Source organism: Malaclemys terrapin, chromosome 1, assembly GCF_027887155.1.
Source record: "Malaclemys terrapin pileata isolate rMalTer1 chromosome 1, rMalTer1.hap1, whole genome shotgun sequence".
Taxonomy (NCBI): domain Eukaryota; kingdom Metazoa; phylum Chordata; order Testudines; family Emydidae; genus Malaclemys; species Malaclemys terrapin.
The window spans coordinates 337,612,507-337,634,701 of record NC_071505.1 but is presented as its reverse complement, the minus strand read 5'-3'; the positions used below and the strand labels follow the sequence as shown (position 1 = coordinate 337,634,701).

The window sequence follows — 22,195 nt, the reverse complement described above, 5'->3', positions numbered from 1 at the left end:
TCCCGGGGGGTAGCTGGGCTCCCAGCAGGCAGCTGCGCGGAGCTGAGAGTCCTGGCTCTCAGTCCCCCACACTGCCCCTCTTCAGTCGATGGAGGCGCTCCTGGTGAAGGAAGGCATCACCCATGGAAGGAAGGTAGAGTGGCCATCAGCAGTAACACAAGCTCTATATTAAACATTCTGGCTGAAGGAGAGCAGATGTGTTTCTTAGCGGGGTTTGAAAAGGGATGGAGAATAAATGATACGGAGAGAGGCAGGAAGGTTGTTCCAGGTGGCAGGAGCTGCGGGGCAAATGCCCTTTCACCAACAGTAGTGAGAAAGTGGTGAGGAGGCCAGTGCTTAGATAAGTGGAAGGAGAGAGGATAGAAATAGACACGGTCCTGAGAATTATCGCATTATTCTGTGAGGCGAGAGTGGTGCCGAATCACAAGGACTGACAGAAAACTCAGAACTCCCCTCTTAGTTATTCCTTCTTTTCACCTTTTTTCTATTCTCTGTCTCTCTTTTTTACCTTTGCTTCTTGTAGTTTCTCTGTGGCTATGCATCCAGTACTTTTGGCCAGTCACCAGCACCCACTCCAAAGGTAAAATAAATACTTGAGTTCCTCTTTGAATGTTCACTTCTCTTTGATAAATACTATGCTCTTGCTGGTTCACTGCTACCCCTGTGTTGTTTGGGATGAACCTGTTACAGCTGTCCATCTTGTTCACAGAATCTGCTTAGGGTTTGTTCCGTAGATACAGAAATATGAGCCATTGTGTGTATTTGCTAGATTCAACCCAGGAACGCTGAGGTTCTGCAGAGGACCCAGGGATGATGGAAATCCAGTTTGGATAAAGTCATAACTAGCCCACACTCTTGGTCTTTAAACCAAAACCTTTTTTGAGACTGGAATAATTATGGTTAATTTTAATTGAACTTGGTAGGCTAGATCTTAGTCTGTCCTAAATCAGTGTAGCTTTGTTGACTTCAGTGGAACGACACTGATTTGCGCCAATTGAAGATCTGGGCCAGTTCCATTTTCACACAACTCAGCCCTTCAGAGTTTCATTTGGGAAAAGAGGGGGGCTGTTTGATTGTATTGGCGGCTCAGTTGGAAGTACGGCTATTCTCACAAGCGGGCTTATTCTAAGGGTAGCTCAAACTGACCCCAGAGGATCAGATACCGTAAGTATTAAACTTTTGGGTGCTTATCCAAACTGGAGCTCTAAACCTTACAGAGATCTTTCCAAACTAACTTTTAGACTTCGCTCTGGTTCCGATAGCTTTCCAATCCTTCCCTGCTTCTTGTCTGGCTATAGTGTAGCATATAGTATAATAGAGAATAACATTTGTGGTGCTAGAATTGTGGTTGTGTCAGCATTTCCACGACAATCCTCTGATATCAGGAGGGTTATATTAGAGATGGGCCTGACTTGCAAAATTCAGATCCAGATGTGGGTCTGAATTTTAACCTCTCCCAGCTCTGCAACATTCCAGGGTGGCTGAATTTGGAATTCCACTGTGGGCGCTTATGAACAAAGGCCCTGATTTAAAAAAAGAAATTCACAGCCAGATTTTGAAACCAAATCTTCTTCCTTTCTGCTCTCTAACTTCCAGGGCATGTGGGTTGTAGTGTCATTTGGGCCCATCTCTAGTTTTAGAACTTCACTACACACCAAACAATCCCTTCTAGGCTGAAATGTGATGGGTTCTAAACACAGGAGAGAATTAATGTGGAAAATGTTTTAGAAATGCAGCTGCCCAGTTTGAGTTTGAGGAAAACAACGGGACAAACAGGTTTTACCCACTTCCTCCGTGTGTCTGCTCTCTTCTGGCTCAGAAGAGCTTGATCTTTTAAAAATAATGAATTAAAATAGTAATTGTTAAGCACTGAGTCAAACGGTGGAATGGTCATGTGGGAGCATGTTTTCAATCTGTGCTGACATTGATGATCTGTGTAACAGAGATCCAAGGGTGACAATAATACTTAGCTCTATTAAGTAGCGTTCTGCATCCTTCAATCTCAAAGCTTTTTCAAAGATTGTAAGCTGTTTGGAGCAGTGACCATCTCTTCATTTGATGTCTGTACAGTACCTAGCATAATGGGCCCCTGATCCTTGATTGGAACCCCAAAGGACGTACCACAATAATTTTTTTAATAATAAAGAAGGGTAAGTATCACTGACCCCAAATTTCAAATGGGGAAACTGAGGTACCAAGCAGCAATATGGTCTAGTGAATACAGCACTCGACACTGACTTGGGTGACCTGAATTCTGTTCTGGACTCTGGTGCTGACCTGTGTGTACTCTTGAACAAATCACTTTGCTTCACCGTGACTCAGTTTCTCCTTCCACCCTTTCTCAGTTTGGTCATTCGGATTGTAAGCGCTTCATGGCAGGGTCTGTCTCTTATCTCACCTAGCACGATGTGCTGTGTTAGGACTAATCATAATAGTGAGCAGTGAAATGACTTGCCGAACCCACGAGCTCAGTGGCTGAGCTGGGAACAGAACCCAGTTCTCGGCACTCTGTCCTGTGGGCCTCATTGATTCCCTCTCTCACTACTTACAGAGATATAGGTATGTAGCAAAATATACGGGGAGACAATGGTTTTCAACCTGGAGGTCCGCAGACTATGTCTGAGATTTCCAAAGGGGTCTGCACTTCCCTTTGACATTTTTTAGGGGGTCCTCAAATGAAAAAAGGTTGACAACCCCTGCTGTAAGACAATGGTACAGAATCTATATGATCCCTCAGTGCACATCCTTGTCTCCTGGAAACCTGGATCCTTCACAAGCTTCAGGGAGCAGGCGAAAGATGGTTTCCCCCCCCCCAATCACAAGCTCAACACGCTGCTTAGTTACCCCGGCTGCTCATAGCCATGTAGATACTTCCCTATTTAGTGAACTCCTTTCATTCCTGGAATAGACAAATCCTCTCTTTCCTAGTCTGGAACCTCAACCTGCCACGTGTCTTGTGTTGCTGATGGCGTGTGTCTCTCTGTCTTCGTTTTCATTAACTCCGGTGTTCTGCGAGTGCAGATCCTCTTCCTCTTTGAAGAATTTCACTGTTGCCACGAGGCATTCAGTGCCCGCCACTGCGCTCCTTGCACACCCAGAACTCCAAGGGAAGTCAGTGAGAGTTCAGGTTTCTGGACTGTCAGGTTGCACCCACACCCTATGGCTTGGCATTCATTCACAATGTGTCTCCCTTCACTTGGAGCTTTGGTGACATGGGTCTGGTGTCAACTGGAACGCTGCATGTCTTGAACGCTGTAAAGGCAAAAAGCACTGTGTCTGCCAGAGCAATGGGCTAGTAACAGTCCTCGCTGGTGCTAAGGAATGATGCCCAGGTGCTCCAGCGAGGGCCGTCCCTACCCGTACTCAAAGTATGCAGCTGCATGGAGCACTGGGAAATTTGGGGCATCAAATTTCCTGGTGCCCTACGCAGCTGCATGCTGCTCCAGCCCCTGCTCCGCCTCTTCCCCATGGCCCCCGCCCATGCTCCGCCCCAGCCCTGTCCCAGTCCCGCCACCACTCCCCTAGTTCCCTGAGGACTGCAGCCAGGCCCAACCCCGCACTCACCAGCAGCGGTAAGTGCAGCGACCCGGCCCCAGCCCGCTCCGCTCCGCTGGCTCCCAGCCGCACTGCCGGCTCATAGACTCATAGACATTAAGGTCAGAAGGGACCATTATGATCATCTGGTCTGACCCCCTGCATGCTGCAGGCCGCAAGACCCTTCCCTGGACTCTACCGTTGAAGTCCCCAATCCTGTGTTTTAGTGACTTCAATCGGCTGAGACCCTCCTGCTAGTGATCCCTGCCCCATGCTGCGGAGGAAGGCGAAAAACCTCCAGAGGCTCAGCCAATCTACCCTGGAGGAAAATTCCTTCCCGACCCCAAATATGGCGATCAGTAATACCCCGAGCATATAGGCAAGAGTCTCTAGCCTGACCCTTGTTGGCCATTATGCTGTTCATGTACCATTGCTTGGTTTTCCTTGGCTACTATGTTTTATCATTAAACCATTCCCTCCATAAACTTATCCAACTTAATCTTAAAACCAGACAGGTCCGTCGCCCCCACCGTTTCCCTCGGAAGGCCGTTCCAATATTTCACCCCTCTGATGGTCAGAAACCTTCGTCTAATTTCAAGCCTAAACTTCCCCCCGGCCAGTTTGTATCCATTCGTTCTCGTGTCCACATTAGTACTAAACTGGAATAATTCCTCTCCCTCCCTTGTATTAACCCCTCTGATATATTTAAAGATAGCAATCATATCCCCCCTCAGCCTTAGCTTTGTCAGACTAAACAACCCAAGCTCCTCTAATCTCTTTTCATACGACAGGTTTTCCATTCCTCTGATCATCTTAGTCGCCCTTCTCTGCACCCGTTCCAGTTTGAGTTCATCTTTTTTAAACATTGGAGACCAGAACTGCACACAGTACTCCAAATGAGGTCTCACCAGCGCCTTATACAACGGAAGCAGGACCTCCCTATCTCTACTAGATATACCTCGCCTAATACATCCCAAGTGCTGGGGGGTGGTTCCTCCCTGCCCCCCCAGGCTGGGAGCCAGAGCGGAGTGGGCTTGGGCCGGGTCACTCCACTTTCCGCCACCCCGTGAGTGTGGGGTCGGCCTGGCTGCCCTGCACTCACCAGGCAGCAGGAAGTGGAGCGACCTGGCCCCAGCCCACTCCTCTCCACCGGCTCGTACTGGGGGACAGTTTTCTCTTTGATCCCCCCCCCCAGAGGCCTGGGGTCCAAAACAGCCCCATGTGGGGGGCTGCGTAGGGCACCCAAATGGCTAGTGTCAGCCCTAGCTCCAGCCTTGACCATTGTTGCGTGTAGAGGAGCGGACTCACCTCTGCGGCGCCTCCTGCTGGTTACTTCCAGGAATTAGCTCATTCCTGCTCCAGAGCACCCTCTGCAGGCTGGTGATCTGCCTGTCTTCTGGCCCCATGTCCCTCCCAGGACCCCAGTGCCCTTTTACCTGGGGTGCTGCCCCCTGGCAGAACCCCCACAGTTCTGGGTCTCCCCCTCCCTGGGGAACCCCCACCCACTATCCCCACTTTGCCTCAGTCTTGGCTACTGCCCAGTCTCCATCTAGCCCCCATTCACTGGGGCAGACTGCAGTATCAGCCACTCATCACAGGCAAGGTTGGGTTTGGACCGGCTGCCTTTACCCAACCTCAGGCTGCCCCTCTGCAAGCCCAATACCTAGGTGGGCCTAGAACTGGGCCCTGCAGCCTGGGGAATTGGTGGCCTAGGGCTTCCCAGCTCCTAAGGCCTTTACCCAGCCCTGCCTCACTCTAGGTCCCCAGATGAGTTCCCCAGCAGCCAGCCAGCCCTGCCTGTCTCCCTCCACTCAAAGGGGGACTCCTCAGCGTCTGGCTGCCCTGGCCTTCTTATAAGGCTGAGTCGCTCAGTTTAGGGCGTGGCCCCAGCTGCAGCCACTTCCCCAATCAGCCGGGGTTTTGCTCCTTTACACAGCCCCAGCCCTCTGCAGGGCTGGCTTTAGCCCGTCCCAGGCAGGAGTGGGTGACCACCCCACACCACGGCGGGATGCAGTGGCCAGCACTGGGCAGAAGCCTGTGTTGTGTCCCGCCAGCGGAGTCAGTGCTGATTTGTATCCCGCGCTGGGTTACTGCGTACGGCAGCATGCAGTTTTCTGGCTGTAGAACGCAGGCTGATCTGAGGTGGTGGAAGGAAGTGTATCTGAAGCGTGTCTGAGTGCTGTGTGGAACGCATGCCTTCCCGTGTCTCCCTTCTGTATCCATATCTCCCACATACGTCATCTGAGTCTCCTTGTTTTTTTTTTCAAAGTGGAGAAATTATTCACTTTAGGCCAGCCTAGTTTGAGAGCCAAATCAAACTTCTGACCTGGCTGGCCATTAGGGAGGCCTGCTAGCCTTCTGCTGAGGTACAATATTTATGGCATTGTCCAGAAGCCCCAGTTCCAATTGGGGCACATATAGTGCTGGGTGCTGTACAAACACAAGTAAAAAGATAGTCCCTGCCCCAGAGACTTTTACAGGCTAAAACTGCGAAAGCTAGGAAGTACCTATGTGAATGCTGGTCTTTCCCCAAGGGATACCTTCTGACCCATGGAAGTTTGCTGCTTTTGGAGCAAAGGAATTTCTTTCTCTCAAGGTGAAACTGACACCGTCACTGCCTTAACCAGTCTTCCTGGAAGGCTTGTCTACTCCTCTTTTTGACCCCTTAGTTGGAATAAAAGAAAAGGGCTTGATTCTCTGCTCACTGACACTGGTGTACAAAGGAATAACACCACTGAAGTGAGTGGAATTACACCAGCATGAGAGGGAAGTCTGGTCCAAAGCCTTGCTTGAGGTTTTTGTGTATAATTTAATTTCTCGTGCGGATCCCGGGCCCTGGATCTCACACTGCATTTTTCAGAGTGGCCTGTGTACAGAGGTGAGCCGCAAAGTGTTGTGTGCTAATGGGGACCCTGCAGCCGCTGAGTGCTCTACTCTGATTGGGCGAGTCGTGGGCTACATAAGCCCTGCCTGTATATAGAGCAGTGGTTCTCAACCTATTTACCATTGTAAATAGGCCACATCCAATACTACCTGTATGGCCCTGAGGATGTCACATGGGCCGCAGCTCTGTGCTGATTGGGCTGCAAGCGGCCTGTGGGCTGCAGGTTGAGAATCACTGATATAAAGGCTGGAGCGTTTGGAACCTAAGTTGCTTTCTGGCAGCTTGTGTTAGAACAGTCTCCCCAGTCATGCCACTGGAAGAGGCACTGAGGCCTGGAGGTGAAACCTGCACCGTGCCCCTCTGCTGGCGGCAGGATGCGTGGGAAGAGGCGGATGCTGAGGAGAAGCTGGGAAGCAATCTAGAGAGGCAGGATGGCCCCCTCCCCAGCAGCAAACAGTCCTCGTGTTCCTTGTTTTAGGAGGCCTTGGAAGGCTTCTGATGACCCCTCCGCCCTAGCAGGGCCGAACAAGGGCCTCCCGGTCAGGCCCAGATCGTTGTGCTGGGAAAGGACACCTACATTCACTTCCAAAATGGGAATTTGCTAAGCCTGGTTTCTGCCTCTCTATCTGCTTCTAACCCCTCCAGCAGCCAGCCCGCCGTGCTGCACTGGAGGTGGCCACTTACACTGAATTAGCAAAGCTGCGTGGTGCTGTTGATCTAAAGCAGCCCCATCCCACTGCCCTCCTGCTATCCGAGCAGTATTATCGCTGACACAACCTGTCCTCCTCAAACCAGACTCTGCTAACAGGGTATTTATCACCAACTCCACAGTACTCGCAGGGGTCCGGGTCTGTGTCTGTTGATATAAATTACATATGTTAGCAATGTATCCCTGTGTGAAGGTTTGCTGGGATAGCTAACGGTTGCCGCACTAAACTCTCCTGTTCTGGCGTTGCTGGGTTTTTCTGGTGTGTGCATGAGCTGGATTTGAACTGTTCACTTTCCCTTTTGGAATTCCATGATGACTTTCTGTTTTGTTGATTGGGCTTCATTGTACAATTGCCTATGGCCAGAGCTGTTCAAAATTCCTGAGAGTTTTCCAGCGGGGTTAAAGTCTTCAATGTTGATGTCCTCCAGCAAGGTGCTGCTTGTATGTTTAGCGCAGTGCCCAGAGACTTTGGTGATGGGCACTTTTAGCAACTGAGAAAAATACATAACATTTGGCAAATATTGCCCATGATAGTGGGGCCACTTTTTGTCTGCAGCCCCTGCTCATCAGCCAGTAAAGAACGCAAGGCCTTTGGAAAAGGCATGGCAAAATCCTTTCTTTGTGGGACCTCCCACCTAATCCTCTGGAATTCTCCCAGGACTGATTATCTAGTGGGATGTCCATGTCCCATGGAGTTACAGTCTGGTGCCCAACTCAACCGAGTCCTCTGGTGTTACCTACATCTTCCATAAGCGTTCTTTAAACATCTAGATAGCTTTTGATGTATAGTTGAACCCCATAGAACTGAATAAGACAAGGGACACACGATTTATTGCTATGATTTATCAGTGTAATTGGTGCATATTGTAGGACGTAACCCAAGCACGGATAATTTGATAAAAAGGACTCAGATAAACTAAATTCTGCTGCACTTTCCTGGGGCTTAATCTGACAAGGCTTTCAAGACCTACACTGTTCATAGTTTTCACCAGCTAGGGAGAAGTGGCTAGCGGATGGAAATGTAATGTACACTTAGCTAGAGCTCTAAGCCTTGAACGGATTTTTTAAAACCTACCCAGAAAATAGAAATTGAATGGACATCCACAAAATCACCCTAACTCACCCCAGATTAAGTTGTCCCCCCCATCAGTCCAGTTAATATCCTCTTCTAAACACAGAGAAGATGCGTTTGATGAATCCACTTAATGGAAGCTGGAGAAAATAGACAGCCCTTGCCAGCATCCCCTGAAAGTCAACAAATCTAAGTTCAAAAATCTTCCGTGAAAATGCCTTGGTGCCATTTAAGGGCTTGATTGTGTCCCTATGGGCCTGAAGATCCAAAACTCAGTAAGGATCACCGGAGTCTTGCATGACACTATCGGCAAATTACAATACCCCTGGCAATGAGTCAGCTGTGCTGCCCGGTGCATCTGATAGGGCAAGAGCCACTTCCCATCTGTGTGCCTAGACCCAAGGTCCACATAGCCCACCCAGAGTGTAGGGCTGAGACACCTCACTCCCCCTTGTGGTCCAAGTCTCTATTCACAGACTTTATAGACTGATCGGTTTTAAGGCCAGGAGGGATGGTTAGATCTAGTCTGACTTCCTGTATAACATCTCAACGATGCAACAAGCCAGTGCAGATCCTTGTTTGGAGCATCAAGCAGGTCCATGACAAATAAAAATTATGGCCTTTACTTTACTATGAAGCTCCTGGGTTCCTCTGCCCGGAGGTAATTCCTGCACACTCAGGGATTTCCTCTAGTCCTTGCTAGGCATGCATTATGTAAGGCACCTTTGGCTGACTGCATGGTCTCATGCCATATGTACTGTCTGGAGCAGGGAGATGGAAATACGCACAATTGGGCCAGATCCTCCACTGGTGTAAATAGAGCTGTGCTGACTTCCACCAGCTAAGGAGCTGGCCCAACTCATAGCAAACTATGAATCCGAAAGCCTCATGGGGAAAAATCTCCATGTAGTTTCCAGAAACAGATGATATTTCAGTTCTCCCCTTTGCTTCCTCAGCCAGTAAGTCTGAACGCTATCCCTGCACCACGTTTGACACACACACACACACACACCCGCCCCCGCTCCAGCTAGGGAGGAGGTTCCCGGTGACTTGGCTAGAGGGGAAAAGCTCTGTTATCCTTTCATTTCCTGAGACAGATATGTTGTGGTTCCACTCTCTTCCAGGGAGCAGAGACAAGGAAGCGCTCACCGACACTCAGCAGCCAGTTCAAGCGATCTCTTGAGCTGTTGATGAGAACCCTCAGCGGGTGCCAGCCCTTCTTCGTCCGCTGCATCAAACCTAATGAATATAAGAAGCCCATGGTAAGTGCTGGTTCGCCCTCTTTGTGGTGTGTTTTGAGTGTCCTTATAGAGGCAGCGTTTACATCTGGACGCAATACGGGTAAAGCCCTGGACCCATTGATGTTGATGGCGAAACTTCCATCGAGGTCCATCTGTCTGTCTAGAAACCTAACCTGCACTCCTGACTCATGCCTGCAGCCCCATTGATGTCAATGGGAACTAGTCCCATTGAAGAAGGGTTTGCAGGATCGGGACCTTTCTTTGTAAAGCATTTTCTGCAAACTGTCCCCCAAAATGTTTTACAAAGAGAGTGCCTCGTCCCGGCACCCCCTTCCTCAGCTGTGTAATCCTTAGAGACCCATGCTGGAGCCTCTCCCCTTTAGGAAAAGCCCTATAGATTTCCATAGAGAATGGTGGTCTTCTTATAGAATGTTTGAATGAAGCTATAGAATTCGGGAGCAGGGTTACAATTCTCTGTTCAGTTCTATGGGCAGGTTTAAGAATCCTGCAGAAATCATCTCCTTCTGTAGGTTTGTAGGTTGATTGCTTTGGAATCCTGTTTGATTTCAATAGAACATTTGTAGTTTCACCCCTTGTTAGAGCAACATCTGAGAAAGTTCTACAGAAATAAAATAGGATTCTAAAGCAATCAACCTAATAACCTACAGAAGGAGATCATTTCTATAGACATTTTTCATGTGAGTCAGGCTTGCTGGATTGTGTCCATAAATACAGTTAAAAGAACAGATGTTAGAGATACTGAGAGGCACAGGTGAGAGGTTAGCCATGTTTTCAGCTGCGATTTCCCAGGAGATGCAGGGATGAGATGAAGAGGCCCGTTCCAGCTTTAATGTTTTCAATCTAATGAACATATAACAGCCCATTAATCCATCTCCTTTGGCAGGCAGTTAGAATGTGCATTTTCACCAAGCCGATTGCCCTAGCAGCTGAAAGTCAAAGGAAAGAAGTACTCAGCCATTTAAAATTACTAATACGTAGTAAAACGATGATCTGTTTATTTGGATTTGTTATGACTATTTAAAATTCATTAGTACTTTGGGGACAAATTGCAGTTACCAGATGAAAGGGAAGAGAACACGTATACATATCCCCTGATAAAGTAAACTTTTTAGGGTCTGATCCTGCATTCTTTGCACACTCATAGTTCCCACTGAAGTCCCTAGGAGTTTTGGGTGTGCAAGGACTGTGAAGCATTGAGCTCCTCAGGCTGTGTGCTGAACATCCCCAATTCCACACTTTGCAGGGTTGGACCCTAACCTTACTAAAAATCTCTATTGGTCACTAATCATTACTTATAATACTTGAAAAGAGGTTCTCTTATTTATTTCTCATTTCAATTGCTGTCTGTTACATCTCTGTCCAGATTTAGTAGCTATGGGTAGAATATAACTCTGATTGTTACCGGGGCAAAATGGCACAGAAATTCTAAAATTATAAACTTCAGTTTGGTAATTTTATCTATATATTTGCAGTGAACATATATGTGTGGATCTGTTGTTTGGCAAAACAAATACGATCAGACAAATATTTTGATGTCTCTCTATGAGCAGTTTGTTCTGTCCTGGGTGTTTGTTTAGTGTGTGAGTGGGAGAGACCGAAATTAAAAAATATATATAAGTGCACTTAATTGCATATTAACCTCAAAACATAATACTAGTGTTCGTTTATCAGCAGAGATGAGCCCAAATCAAAACCATGTCACCCCAGAACTTGGAGTGTGTTGAAACGCAGAACCTGGATCCAGATGCAAGTTTAGCAAATTGTTCCAAAACCCCAGATTTGAACTCCCCTGAGTTTTAGAATGATCTGGGTTTGGAATTCTGCATCTATTTAACTGCTCTGTAAGGACCAGATCTTGCAGCCCACAAAGCAGTTGTCCCCGACTCACACCAGTAGCCACAGGGGTGTCAGTGAAACTATTCATGAACGTGCGGATTGCAAGATTAATCCAAAAGAGAAACACAAATTGGACAGTTAATGCTAAGCTCTGTGCTGCAGTTTTGTAAGATGTATAATGTGGTTTCATACTAAAATGGGAACATTTATTTTTGGAATGAGTTTAAAAATACAGAACCAAAAAACAGATCATGGAACCTAGGGCTGTGCAGGAAGGTTGTGAAAGAAAAACATTTTCTGTGAGTTAATTTTCTGTCCCAGGATATAAAGGAAAGTGTGCGGATAATGATAGGAAATGGGATAGCAGGAAGTGAAAGGCCAGTGGAAAGTCCTGGTCATTTGTTATTTTACATGATTTTCAAACTTTTGTCCGTAACTTTGTGGAATGTTTTGCTTCCCCGTGAAACTTACCTTGGAAAATGACTTTGTTTTCACCCAGTTGTGTCTTTCCCTTGCTCCCGCACTGTTGTTTCTGAATAGTTGTGTGTTGTTGTAAGTAGTGTGGAAGAAACAAATGTGATTAATGAACAGATTGTGGGAGGGAAAAAAAGAATATCCATAAATTGGCAGCAGTCTGTGTAATGTAGGAGCCCACTTAATGCCCAATTCAGGAAGGTATGTAAGCACATGCATAACTTTCAGCGTGTGAGTAGCCCCATCAACATCAAGAGGACTGTTTGTGAGCTCAGTTACACACACACACACACACACACACACACACACACACACACACACACACGTACATTCCTGAATCAGGGTGTAACAGGGTGGTTTGCCCCTTTAAGCGTCTGGGGCCGGCCAGCCTTGTTCAGTTAGCAGACCCAGCTAGGCAGGGGTCTGGTGTTGCCTGTAAAGTTCTGAGAGAGCTCAGTTCGGGGGAGTTGCAGGAGGGGGAGGTTTGCTCCTGGGTCTGGAGCAGAGAAAGGGGTACAGAGTGAGAGGCCTCTGGGCCCCTGCAGCTTGTATTGGTCAGGGGAATGGCCTTGTTTTTCGTTACTTTGTGTGTTTATTTGAATGAATAAACCATGCCCTGGGGGAAGGGCCTGAAAGCATCTCTGGAGTAGTGTTAGTCCTGCCTGGACTGGGGAGAGAGGCCAGCAGCCCTGCCCCGGGCTTGATCCTAAGACTGTTGGAGTCCGTGGGAATCTTTCTATTGGCTCCACTGGGCTCTGAGTCAGGTGTAAGGGCCAGATTCTGCCACCCTTTGTTCACCGTGAGTTGCCCCTGAGTCTGCAAGAGGCTGATGGTTACTACTCAGTATTAGCAAGGGTGGCAGAATCTGGCCCTTTATGAAGAGGAATTATTATTAGGGCACTCCCCACAGGCTCTCCAACAGCGGAAGGTTTGAGACACGGGCCGTTCTGTAATCTAAAACTCCTGCTTTGTTAATTAGGGAAGGATTTTCTTCCCTTTTGGCTTCCCAAATGACAGGGCCAAATTGCCATAAGAGAATGGCATCAAGGCTGCTACTGCGGCCTCAGGGCTCCGACCCATCCGCTCCTTGAGGAGAAATGACCAGAGAGTCCCCCACTCTCCCTCTGCATCTCTCCTGTCTCCAATCCAGGATGCCTACCTTGAGCAGTGCTAGCACATAGTGGTGAGGTGGGGGGTGGGCTGAGACCAAGCCTGCTTGTATTATTGTCATTTCATCTTTACTTCTAGTCCCAACTTGGCTTTCACCTGCCTGTTACACCTTATACTAAGACTGTAAGTTATTTGGGGCCAGGATATTTGTACAGCACCTAGCACAATGGGGCCCTGATCTGCCTGGGGCCTCTGAGCACTACTGGAATACTTGAATAATAATGACTAACCCCCACATGATCCCTCACAGAGCGCAGCTCTGAGGTGCTCAGGGTGTAGAGACCTGTGCAGGGACCCAGCAGCATCCTGCCCCCTCCTCTCCAGCAGGCCTGAACTGGTCCCAGTAAGTCAGACCCCCCAACACACATGGAACAGGGGGCAGGATTTGCCCCTCCAAGTCTGAGGTGTGTGTCTGTGATGTCCTGAGAGAGCTGACTGGGAAGGCCGTTGTAGTGGGTTTCCCTTTCTCAGCTCATTATTAAGGGTTGTTGTGCTTCCTTTATTTTACATTGGAAGCTGAACACTTGTGTAGGCTGGTAACGCCAATCTGGGGCAGCGTGCTTGTGGGGATTGAGCCGGGGAACCAGGATTCCTGGGTCCTGTTCTCATCTTTTGTGCTGATTCGCTGAGCCAACAGTGGACAGGTCTTTAACATCTCTATACTTTGGTTTATCTGCCTGTACCTTGCCTGATGGGGTTGTCTCAGGGCTCGTTGGTGTGTAGAGAGGTTTAACAGCCGCCCTTTGGGAAGGCTGCATTACACAGGTCGGCCAGGCCATTTTGAAACTATCAACCACATTAAATCAGAACTGTGCGGTCGCTGAGCCAGGCCAGGCACAGCCACATGGCAGAAGCATTTTTGAGTTAGCTCCTTCTCCGGATCTCACAGTTTGTTTTTGCCCTGGCCCATGTCTGTCTGTCAGAGTTTAAGCTCTTCAGGGCAAGTACTTTCTTCTACTCCGTGAGTGGAAGGATGGCTCAGTGGTTTGGGTAGAGGCGCAATGAAACAGGAAGAGCAGGGAGCCTAGGCTCCCCTCTTGGCTGTAGACATGACTACGAATTCACGGTCCTGGTCTCTCCAGTGGGAGGGAGGAAGAGGTCCCGGGTGCTCTCTCTCGCCCAGGGCTGGGCCTTGGAGATGGGGAAGAAGCAGCGACTGAAGCTGCCAGCAACCAGCACGACTTGGAGCAGGGTTCACATCTCCTCTTGAGGCTCCTCCAGACCCAGCTCCCCTGCTTCCCAGAACCTCTGGCCACCATCTCCTCATGCTGCCTCCTCCATCTCTTGCACACCCACTCTGGAAGGAGAGCTGGAGGCTTGGCAAGGACATAGAATCTTGGAATCCTAGGGTGAGAAGGGACCACCAAGGTCATCTAGTCTAACCCCCTGCCAAGATGCAGGATTTGTTGTGGCTAAACCATCCAAGACAGATGGCTTTCCAGCCTCCTTTTGAAAACCTCCAGTGAAGGAGCTTCCATGACCTCCCACAACAACAGACCCAGAACATATGTTCGCCGCACAGGAACGGGAAAGGGGGGAACCCCATACACACACATGCGCCTCTTGGAACTCAGTGGCAGGATCCCACCGACAAGGAAACTGGGAATGTAGTGTATGTGCAGCTCACACTCCAGTGCCTTCGTTTAGTACTTGAATAATCTGTGTAACGCATGTACCAATATAGACTTAGCCCCATACACCTTTTATAGTGACTGGGGTCCCCTGCTTATGGCTTCGGCACTGATTTGGGAGACCTAAGTTCAATTCCCCACTCGGCCCCAAACTTCCTGTGTGATCTGGGGCCAGTCACCTTCCTTCCCTATGCCTCAGTGCCCCTATTCAGTAAAATGATACTTTTCTATCTCCCCCGGGTGTTATGCAGATAAATACATGAAAGACTGAGATGCTCAGATACTGTGTGTGATGGGGGCCATAGTGATACCAAATATAGATCCAAGGTATCTGTAATGTCCAAACGTGCAGTCAGGACTTAATTTTATTACTCTAAGGGTATGTCTACACTGGCAAGTTTCTGTGCCACAAATTATACCACTTTCATTAAAACGCTGGAATTAAACTGCTGTTGCGTGTCCACACTGTGCTCCTTGTGACACTGGAGCGCATCTACATTAGCAGCTCTTGCAAGGGCAAAGACAGCAGTGCATTGTGGTAGCTATCCCACTGTGCAACTGAACGCAGGGTGCTTTGGGGAAGGGTTTGCAGTGCCTCGTGGGGCAGGCACAGCCCCACATGATGCAGGTTTCCCAATCCCATTGTTCCATGGGCATCCTACTACATTGCCAGCTGCTTTTCAATGGAAGTCGAGTGGGTGGGGGGGAGGGAGTGTGTGACAGGGAGTGTGTGTGTGTGCATGGAGGAGTGGAGAGACACAGTGTGTTTTGAGGGACAGAAAGTGTGTCAGCATGCTGTCTTGTAAGTTCAGACAGCGGCACGAAGCAACCAGTCCTGAGGCAGGGGGAGGGGGAAACCCCGACATCAGCCCCCGTCTCCCTCCCTGGGCTGAGACACACACACACACACATCTCTGCTTCTGTGTTCAACAGCATGAGCATTCCACATTAATGGTTTGCTTTGTGTCCCGGAGCAGATCAGCACAGCACCCAAGGGCTGTCAGGTGCTTTGAAAGGGGAGGGGCGCATGTCTCCAGGGCAGTCAAGTTCAAATCAGTGTGCAGAGCGGTCACTCGAGGCATTATGGGACAGCTCCGGAGGCCAATTAGAGCACAGAAAGCAATCAAGTGTCTACACTGGCAATAGAGCGCTGGGGCCTCTGCACAAATAGCCTTACGACGCTCGTCGAGGTGGGTTTTTTGCAGCGCTGCAACTGAGGAGTTCCCGCGCACCAAGTGGCTTGGCCGTGCGCACACATCTGCTGTTTGAGCGCACAAAGCTGCTTTCCTGCGCAGAAACTTGCCAGTGTAGACAAGCCCTTATTGTCGTTGTTCATTAATAAGAATGGCCCCAAACACAGTTTGAATTCCACTATCCCTAATGCGCACCAACACCATGGCCCTGCAAGCGACGCCATTTACCAAAGCAGTTTTGTTTTCTGCTTCAAGGGAAGGGATTTAGCGGGAACACTAACACACAGCCTTCCCTGTTCCCTTCCAGTTCCCTGCAGCACGCTATGGGTCCTTTCTTGATCCCATTGTGCAAGTGTGAGTTAAAGAAAGGGACGGAGACAAATGTGCTCTGCGCCTCAGGCCTTCCATTGCGGCAATCCTTAAAGTTTCTATGGAGAAGATGTTGTATTTGTTTCCCCCACAAGACTTCGGATTGTTCCCCACATTCAGGCTGGATGGTACGGCTTAAGCCAGTCCACAGGCCAGCGAGGTTTGAAATCAGAGCCAAAAGAGCCCCTGGTGTTCCAGTCTGATTTTCCCCCTCCCCAGTTGTTTGATCGGGAGCTGTGTGTTCGCCAGCTGAGGTACTCAGGGATGATGGAGACCATCCGGATCCGCAGGGCCGGCTATCCCATCCGCTACAGCTTCGTGGAGTTTGTGGACAGGTATCGTGTCCTCATGCCCGGGGTGAAGCCGGCGTACAAGCAGGTACAGGTTTAAGCAGTGACTTGGATTTTTATCAAAAAACATTGTGCTAATGCCCTGGAGAAAGTCAAGAGGAAGGAAGACCCAGTGGTTAGAGTGCTAGCCAGAGACCTGGGTTCAGTTCCCTGCTCTGCCACAAACTTCCTGTGTGACCTTGGGCAAGTGGCTTAGGACCAGATTTTCAAAGGTATTTAAGTGCTTAATTCCTGTTGATTTAAATGGGAGTTAGGCCCCTAAGTGCTTTTAAAAATCAGGCCCTTAGTCCCTGGGCCTCAGTTCTCCAGCTGTAAAATGGGGCTCGCACTTCCATGTCGTACAGAGGGGTTGTGGGGATACACACATGAGAGACTGTGAGGCCCTCAGTTACTATGTTAACGGGGGCCATCTAAGCGCCTTAGATAGGATGAGGCGTCTGTGAGACTATGATTCAGCTGAGCTCAGAAGCCCCAGTAACAGTTAAAATAACTGGATGAGCCTGTACTGCCTGAAACAAGCAGGCACCACATTCGCAGGGACCAGAGGGAGCCCACGGAGGGATGGCTGGGGAGCACAGCTGATACAACGAGCCAGCCCAGGGATGGGGCCTTTTTGGGCATGGCCTGCCCCTCACATGCCCTGGCATGGCTGCACTGGGGAAGTGCTGGCTACATCAACTCAACAGGTGTAGCGAGCAGGACCTCTCCCTATGCTCCCCACAGGCCTCTGTAGGTGTTACTCTCTGACCCTGCCACTGAGGCGGTGTGCCTCCTCCCTCTCCCACCACAGCCCAGGACTCTCCAAGCCACGGTGCTGCCCGCTGTGTTGCTCCATCACTGCACATCTACTGTATATACGCTAGTCAGCAGTGACAGCCACTGTCATGGATTGGGGATTGAGACTAGAATGAATCGTCATCTTCAGTCACTGCTTCTAGGCCAGCCAGGAGAGGGAAGCATGCAAATGAGGAGGAGCCTCATTAATGTCACTAGATTACACCAGTGTAAAACAGGTGGAAATGAGATCAGACTCTGCCCCGTGTTTATAGCTGGTAGGGGCGGCTGGTGTTCATGTGAGCCGTAGGCTGCTATGTCCCGCTGCCCCATTTCCCCTAGGGCGACCTGCGTGGAACGTGTCAGCGAATTGCTGAAGCGGTGCTGGGGAAAGATGATGATTGGCAGATTGGCAAGACGAAGATTTTCCTGAAGGTAAGATGCTTTCAGGCTGTCCGTGCATTGAGTGGCTGTTAGAATCATAGAATCATAGAAGATTCGGGTTGGAAGAGGCCTCAGGAGGTCATCTAGTCCAACCCCCTGCTCAAAGCAGGACCAATCCCAACTAAATCATCCCAGCCAGGGCTTTGTCGAGCTGGGCCTTAAAAACCTCTAAGCATGGAGATTCCACCACCTCCCTAGGTAACCCATTCTAGTGCTTCACCACCCTCCTAGTGAAATAGCTTTTCCTAATATCCAACCTAGACCTCCCCCACTGCAACTTGAGACCATTACTCCTTGTTCTGTCATCTGCCCTTAGCTTTGAAGGACTCTAACACCCATCCTAGTAGCAGGTTACATAGCTAGAACTAATCCCCATCCACCACCCAGGTCTCTGGCCTGATTTGGTGGGGACTGGGCCAGGAGATGGTGTTGGATCCAGATCAGGTGAGAGCTAGGAGTCAGAGTATGGGTGAAATCCTGGCACTCTGCTGGCACAGAGCCTGGCTGGGATATGCGCACGCACGGCACTGGTCATATCCCAAGCGGCGCAGGCCTCTCCTCTGTGAGAACGCAGGCAGCTTTGTGGCTGCCCAGCTGTATCCCAGAGCAGGGACAATGACTCCACTGCCAGATGTGGCAGCAGAATCACCCAGGAGTGGCTTGAGGGCGTAGGCAGTGCCCCGCCCAGGTCCCTGCAGAGAAGGGGTGAGGGGAAGCTCCCTGGCTGACTGACACCCATGGAGACAGTGAGAGAGCTGAGCTGTTGAGTTGCTCCCTTCACTCCATCCCCTGCCCCCGTGCTGGGGCTGGCTGACAGCTCCTGAAAGCTCCATAAGCCAGGACAGGGGCTCACTGGCCCAAAGATCCCACTCTCTGCACAAGCAGTACGGAATGGTGGGGCAGCACAGATGCCCTGTGATCCCCTCCCCTCCACCACCCGCTGACATTTTCCAAGGCTCTTCCCGAGGCCCTTATCATCAGGCCCTGTCAGACAGATGCGACATTGGTCCCCAAGGCTGCCAGAACCCCTGGGGCACCTATGTGGGGGAGAGAGAGGGATCGGGCTCAACAGAGAGCCAGTGGGAGTGACAGAAAGGTCCCTGCCGTGCCAAGCGGAGGATCAGCAGCTCTGTGCCCCTCGGGATTGGCAAGGCCAGTGCAGAGCTGCCTATTGGATCTAGGGCCCTGTGCGGCACAATGAGACAGCGGCAGCGTAACAAAGAGCTGTCTTGTTCTGACGGCCCTACTCACGTGCATTTGTTTTTACGATCCCATCTCTACATCCCTCCAGGAAAACAAGGTCGAGCTGTCAAGGAGCGAGCCGGGCGGCAGATGGGATTTCTCTAGTGTTTCTCAGATGTAATCCTGTTCACTTCTTTTTAAACATCTCCCCAGCTATTTCTTAGAAACTGCTCCTGACATCCCTTTAGCTTTCCTTTCCAGAGAGCGTTATCAGGATCCCGCAGCTGTCCAGGCAGGAAATAGGGAAACGAGCAGGTTCTGAAGGGCAGCGCAAGGTCGGGTAAAACGGGAAACATGCAAAGTTGTATACATGCACCCAGTTCCTGCAGCAGCCAGTAAAGAAACTAGTATAGAAATCGATTTGGCCGATATCGAAAGGAGGCTAGAATCACGTGACTTGACTGAATTCCACAAAAGCAAGGAAACGCAGAGTGAAGGGGTACCGTTTTGTCCTCAGCCCTCCTTCCTATGTCCAGGTTTTGCAGCTCCTATGCTTTACTGGAGGAGGGAGTGACGTCTAGTAGTCAGAGCAGTGGACCAAGACTCGGGATGCCTGGAGTTTGCTCCCAGCTTTGCCACAGTCTTCTCCAGTGCCCTGCTCCTTGTGTAGTCATTAGTACCTGTACAACGTGGGTGGGAAATGCTACCGAATCAGGTGCATGGCAGCAACCTCACTCGACTGACTCGTCAGCTAAGAGCGTAGTGAGCCAAACATCAGAGGGCGACTTAATTCACTCATGCGCTGTTACTAAGCCCTGCAGTGCATGCGGCCTCTGGGATGAAGGGGTGATGCTCAGCGGTGACCCCTTCTGGCATATTTAGGCGTGGCACGGATGAGCTGGAAAGATTCAAGTCCAGTTCTCCTTGATCGGAAGGTGAGTGGCTGTGCGGTAGAGGCCCAAACGTAGTGAGTTGTAAAGTTGGGCGTCCTTAGATTTGACCTCTGGGGAAGAGCCTTATACCATCCCTCCGTTCCCGTCACGGGATGGCCAGTGGTCACAGGGTAACTGTTGTGCGCCGGTTAATTCCCCAGGATCACCATGATATGCTGCTGGAGATTGAGAGGGACAAGGCCATCACAGACAAGGTCATCCTCATCCAGAAGGTGGTTCGTGGGTTTAAAGACAGGTATTATATGCCAATGAAATGCCTGGTGAATATTGGGGGATCTGTTAGTGCGACTGACTGGCACACCATGTTCTGGTTCATGGCACTCTGCAAAAACAATGTCCTCTTTGCCTCAGGTACCACTAGCTTACTCTGCCCGTTCGCAGTGTGTCTGGCCTATTGCTTTAGCTCGCGGTGAGCATGATAAAGCCCTCCAGGGGTTGACATTATGCTATAACCGGTGCTGGAGCTGCTCAGAGCATGAAGGAAATTATTAACATCTATTTTCAGGTTGCCAACTTTCAGAACAATGGGAGTAAGGATTTCTGTCCACACTCAGTTCTGTACTCGGCAGAGGCACTCTTCATTGGCCAACTTTAGTTATACTAGCAGACTATTCCAAATGAACTTCTGTGCCAGATCTTGGTCCCATTGAAGTCAATGACAAAATTCCAGTGGGAGACTAAGGGGGGGTGATATTCAGCCTTATGGCAGCAAAGAGCAATAGTATGTTACAGTGCAACTCATCCCAAAGCCCAAGGTGCTGTACAGCCATTCCCACTGAAAACCAGGCGCTGCAGAGATGAGAGGCAGGAAGCCAACCCTATGTAAAGCACACTGCATAGCCATGTGGGGTAAAGAGAAAATGATGGCCAAGGATGCCGGGACGTACGCCTGTCCTTAGAGAAGCAGCCCTGAGTATTGCTCAAAGCCGGGGACTAGCAATCCGGGCTTCTGTCACCTGTCCCTGACTCTGGCGCTGGCTTGGTGTGTGTTTGGACTAGCGACTGCTTATTTCATTCAAGCCCTGAATGTGTGCTGTGCACCTCCTGGAACGTCAAGAAGACAGAAGGGGCCAGATCCGCACCTGGCGTCAATGGTGGTGCGTTCATTGACGTCAATGGAGCTATGCTGATTTATGCCAGCTGCAGATCTGTCCTACAGTCCTCATTCGGATGAGGTTAAAATCTAAGACTAGAGGAAACAGAGTGAGGAAGATTCCAAATGCAAAGGATGGGGGGGCGGGGAGGGGAGAGGAGGGGTAAGTCACAAGAGCCTGGGCCCAAGGTGTCACCCAGCAGTCCAGGGCAGGACCGTTGATCACCTAGCACTGGACTGGCACATTTGGACTGCTCTTCCCGTTCCTGTTTTGGACGAAGCATAGGGAATGGGCAGAGAGGAGCGTGATAGTACCACTACAATGCCTCCGCTTCCTCCTGCGCGGGAAAGGAAGGCTGGGACTGGCATTATCCAGCAGCCGACTGAGCTCAAGGGCATGGAGGTTACTCCAGCTTCCCTCCTTACAGTCTGTAAACAATGCCGGCTTTCCCTGCTGGCCAAGATGACGATAACCCCCAGCAGACCAGCACACGTGTTTGTAATGCCTTTCCAGGTCCAATTTCCTGAAAGTGCGACATTCGGCCCTGATGATTCAGAGATACTGGCGGGGACATAACTGCAGAAAGAACTATGGTGCTGTAAGTGTTGCCAGTTCTCCTTTATGCTCTTCCCGCCTTGGTCTCATTGCCTAGGATCCAGATATTAGTTTCCTTTTTGGTCCAGTTAAGCTCCCCCTGAGGGGAAAGGTCAGAGTGGGGACAGCTGGCTAGTGTGTTCGGTGGAAGGGGGGAAGCTACACCCTCGCTGCCCTCTGTTCTGAATAAAGGGAGCGACCGTCTCTTTGGTTGTCCTCCTCACGCCTTTGTCATGAGTTGGACCCATCTTACAGCAGTTGGTCACCTGTGGCCCTGGATGCCTTATGTTCTTTCTCAGGAGGCTGCAACCTCAGGGCCAGTATTAAAGCTGGTGGAAGCGGTGTAGCTCTGTCCTTGGAAATGCACCTGATCCAGGTTGTCCCTTGGACTTTACTGCAGCTGCAGCCATGTTTTGCTGACAGTCCCCCCACTCCACAACCCCATCCAAAACTGCGCAGGTGTCCTGGGTATTTACACAGGCCCCCTTAGCATCCCCAAGCCTGGTGGATCCCAGAACTCAATAGGGAGGGTGGGATCGAAGAAGAGAATGTGCCTGGCATGGTATATGATCCTCTTCTGGACCCGACCCAGCAGAAGACCTGCAGAGGGCGTGCCATGACATTTGGCCTGCAGAAGTGTGCAGGGGGCAGGCTGGGGATGGGAGCGTTC

General features: G+C 50.0%; 1 protein-coding gene across 6 annotated transcripts in view; it reads left to right on the top strand.

The window, feature by feature from the left end:
* MYO7A (myosin VIIA) overlaps positions 1 to 22,195 on the top strand; it is a 116,847-nt gene that overhangs the window by 43,578 nt on the left and 51,074 nt on the right. For 4 of the 6 annotated variants that reach the window (XM_054015811.1, XM_054015810.1, XM_054015815.1 and 1 more), the window contains exons 15-20: positions 524 to 580; positions 9,324 to 9,461; positions 16,354 to 16,512; positions 17,601 to 17,693; positions 19,978 to 20,072; positions 21,445 to 21,529. In XM_054015811.1, the coding sequence (XP_053871786.1) occupies positions 524 to 580; positions 9,324 to 9,461; positions 16,354 to 16,512; positions 17,601 to 17,693; positions 19,978 to 20,072; positions 21,445 to 21,529 (627 nt within the window). The remainder of the gene's footprint in view (positions 1 to 523; positions 581 to 9,323; positions 9,462 to 16,353; positions 16,513 to 17,600; positions 17,694 to 19,977; positions 20,073 to 21,444; positions 21,530 to 22,195) is intronic. The other 2 variants (XM_054015814.1, XM_054015813.1) reach the window with 1 other exon arrangement.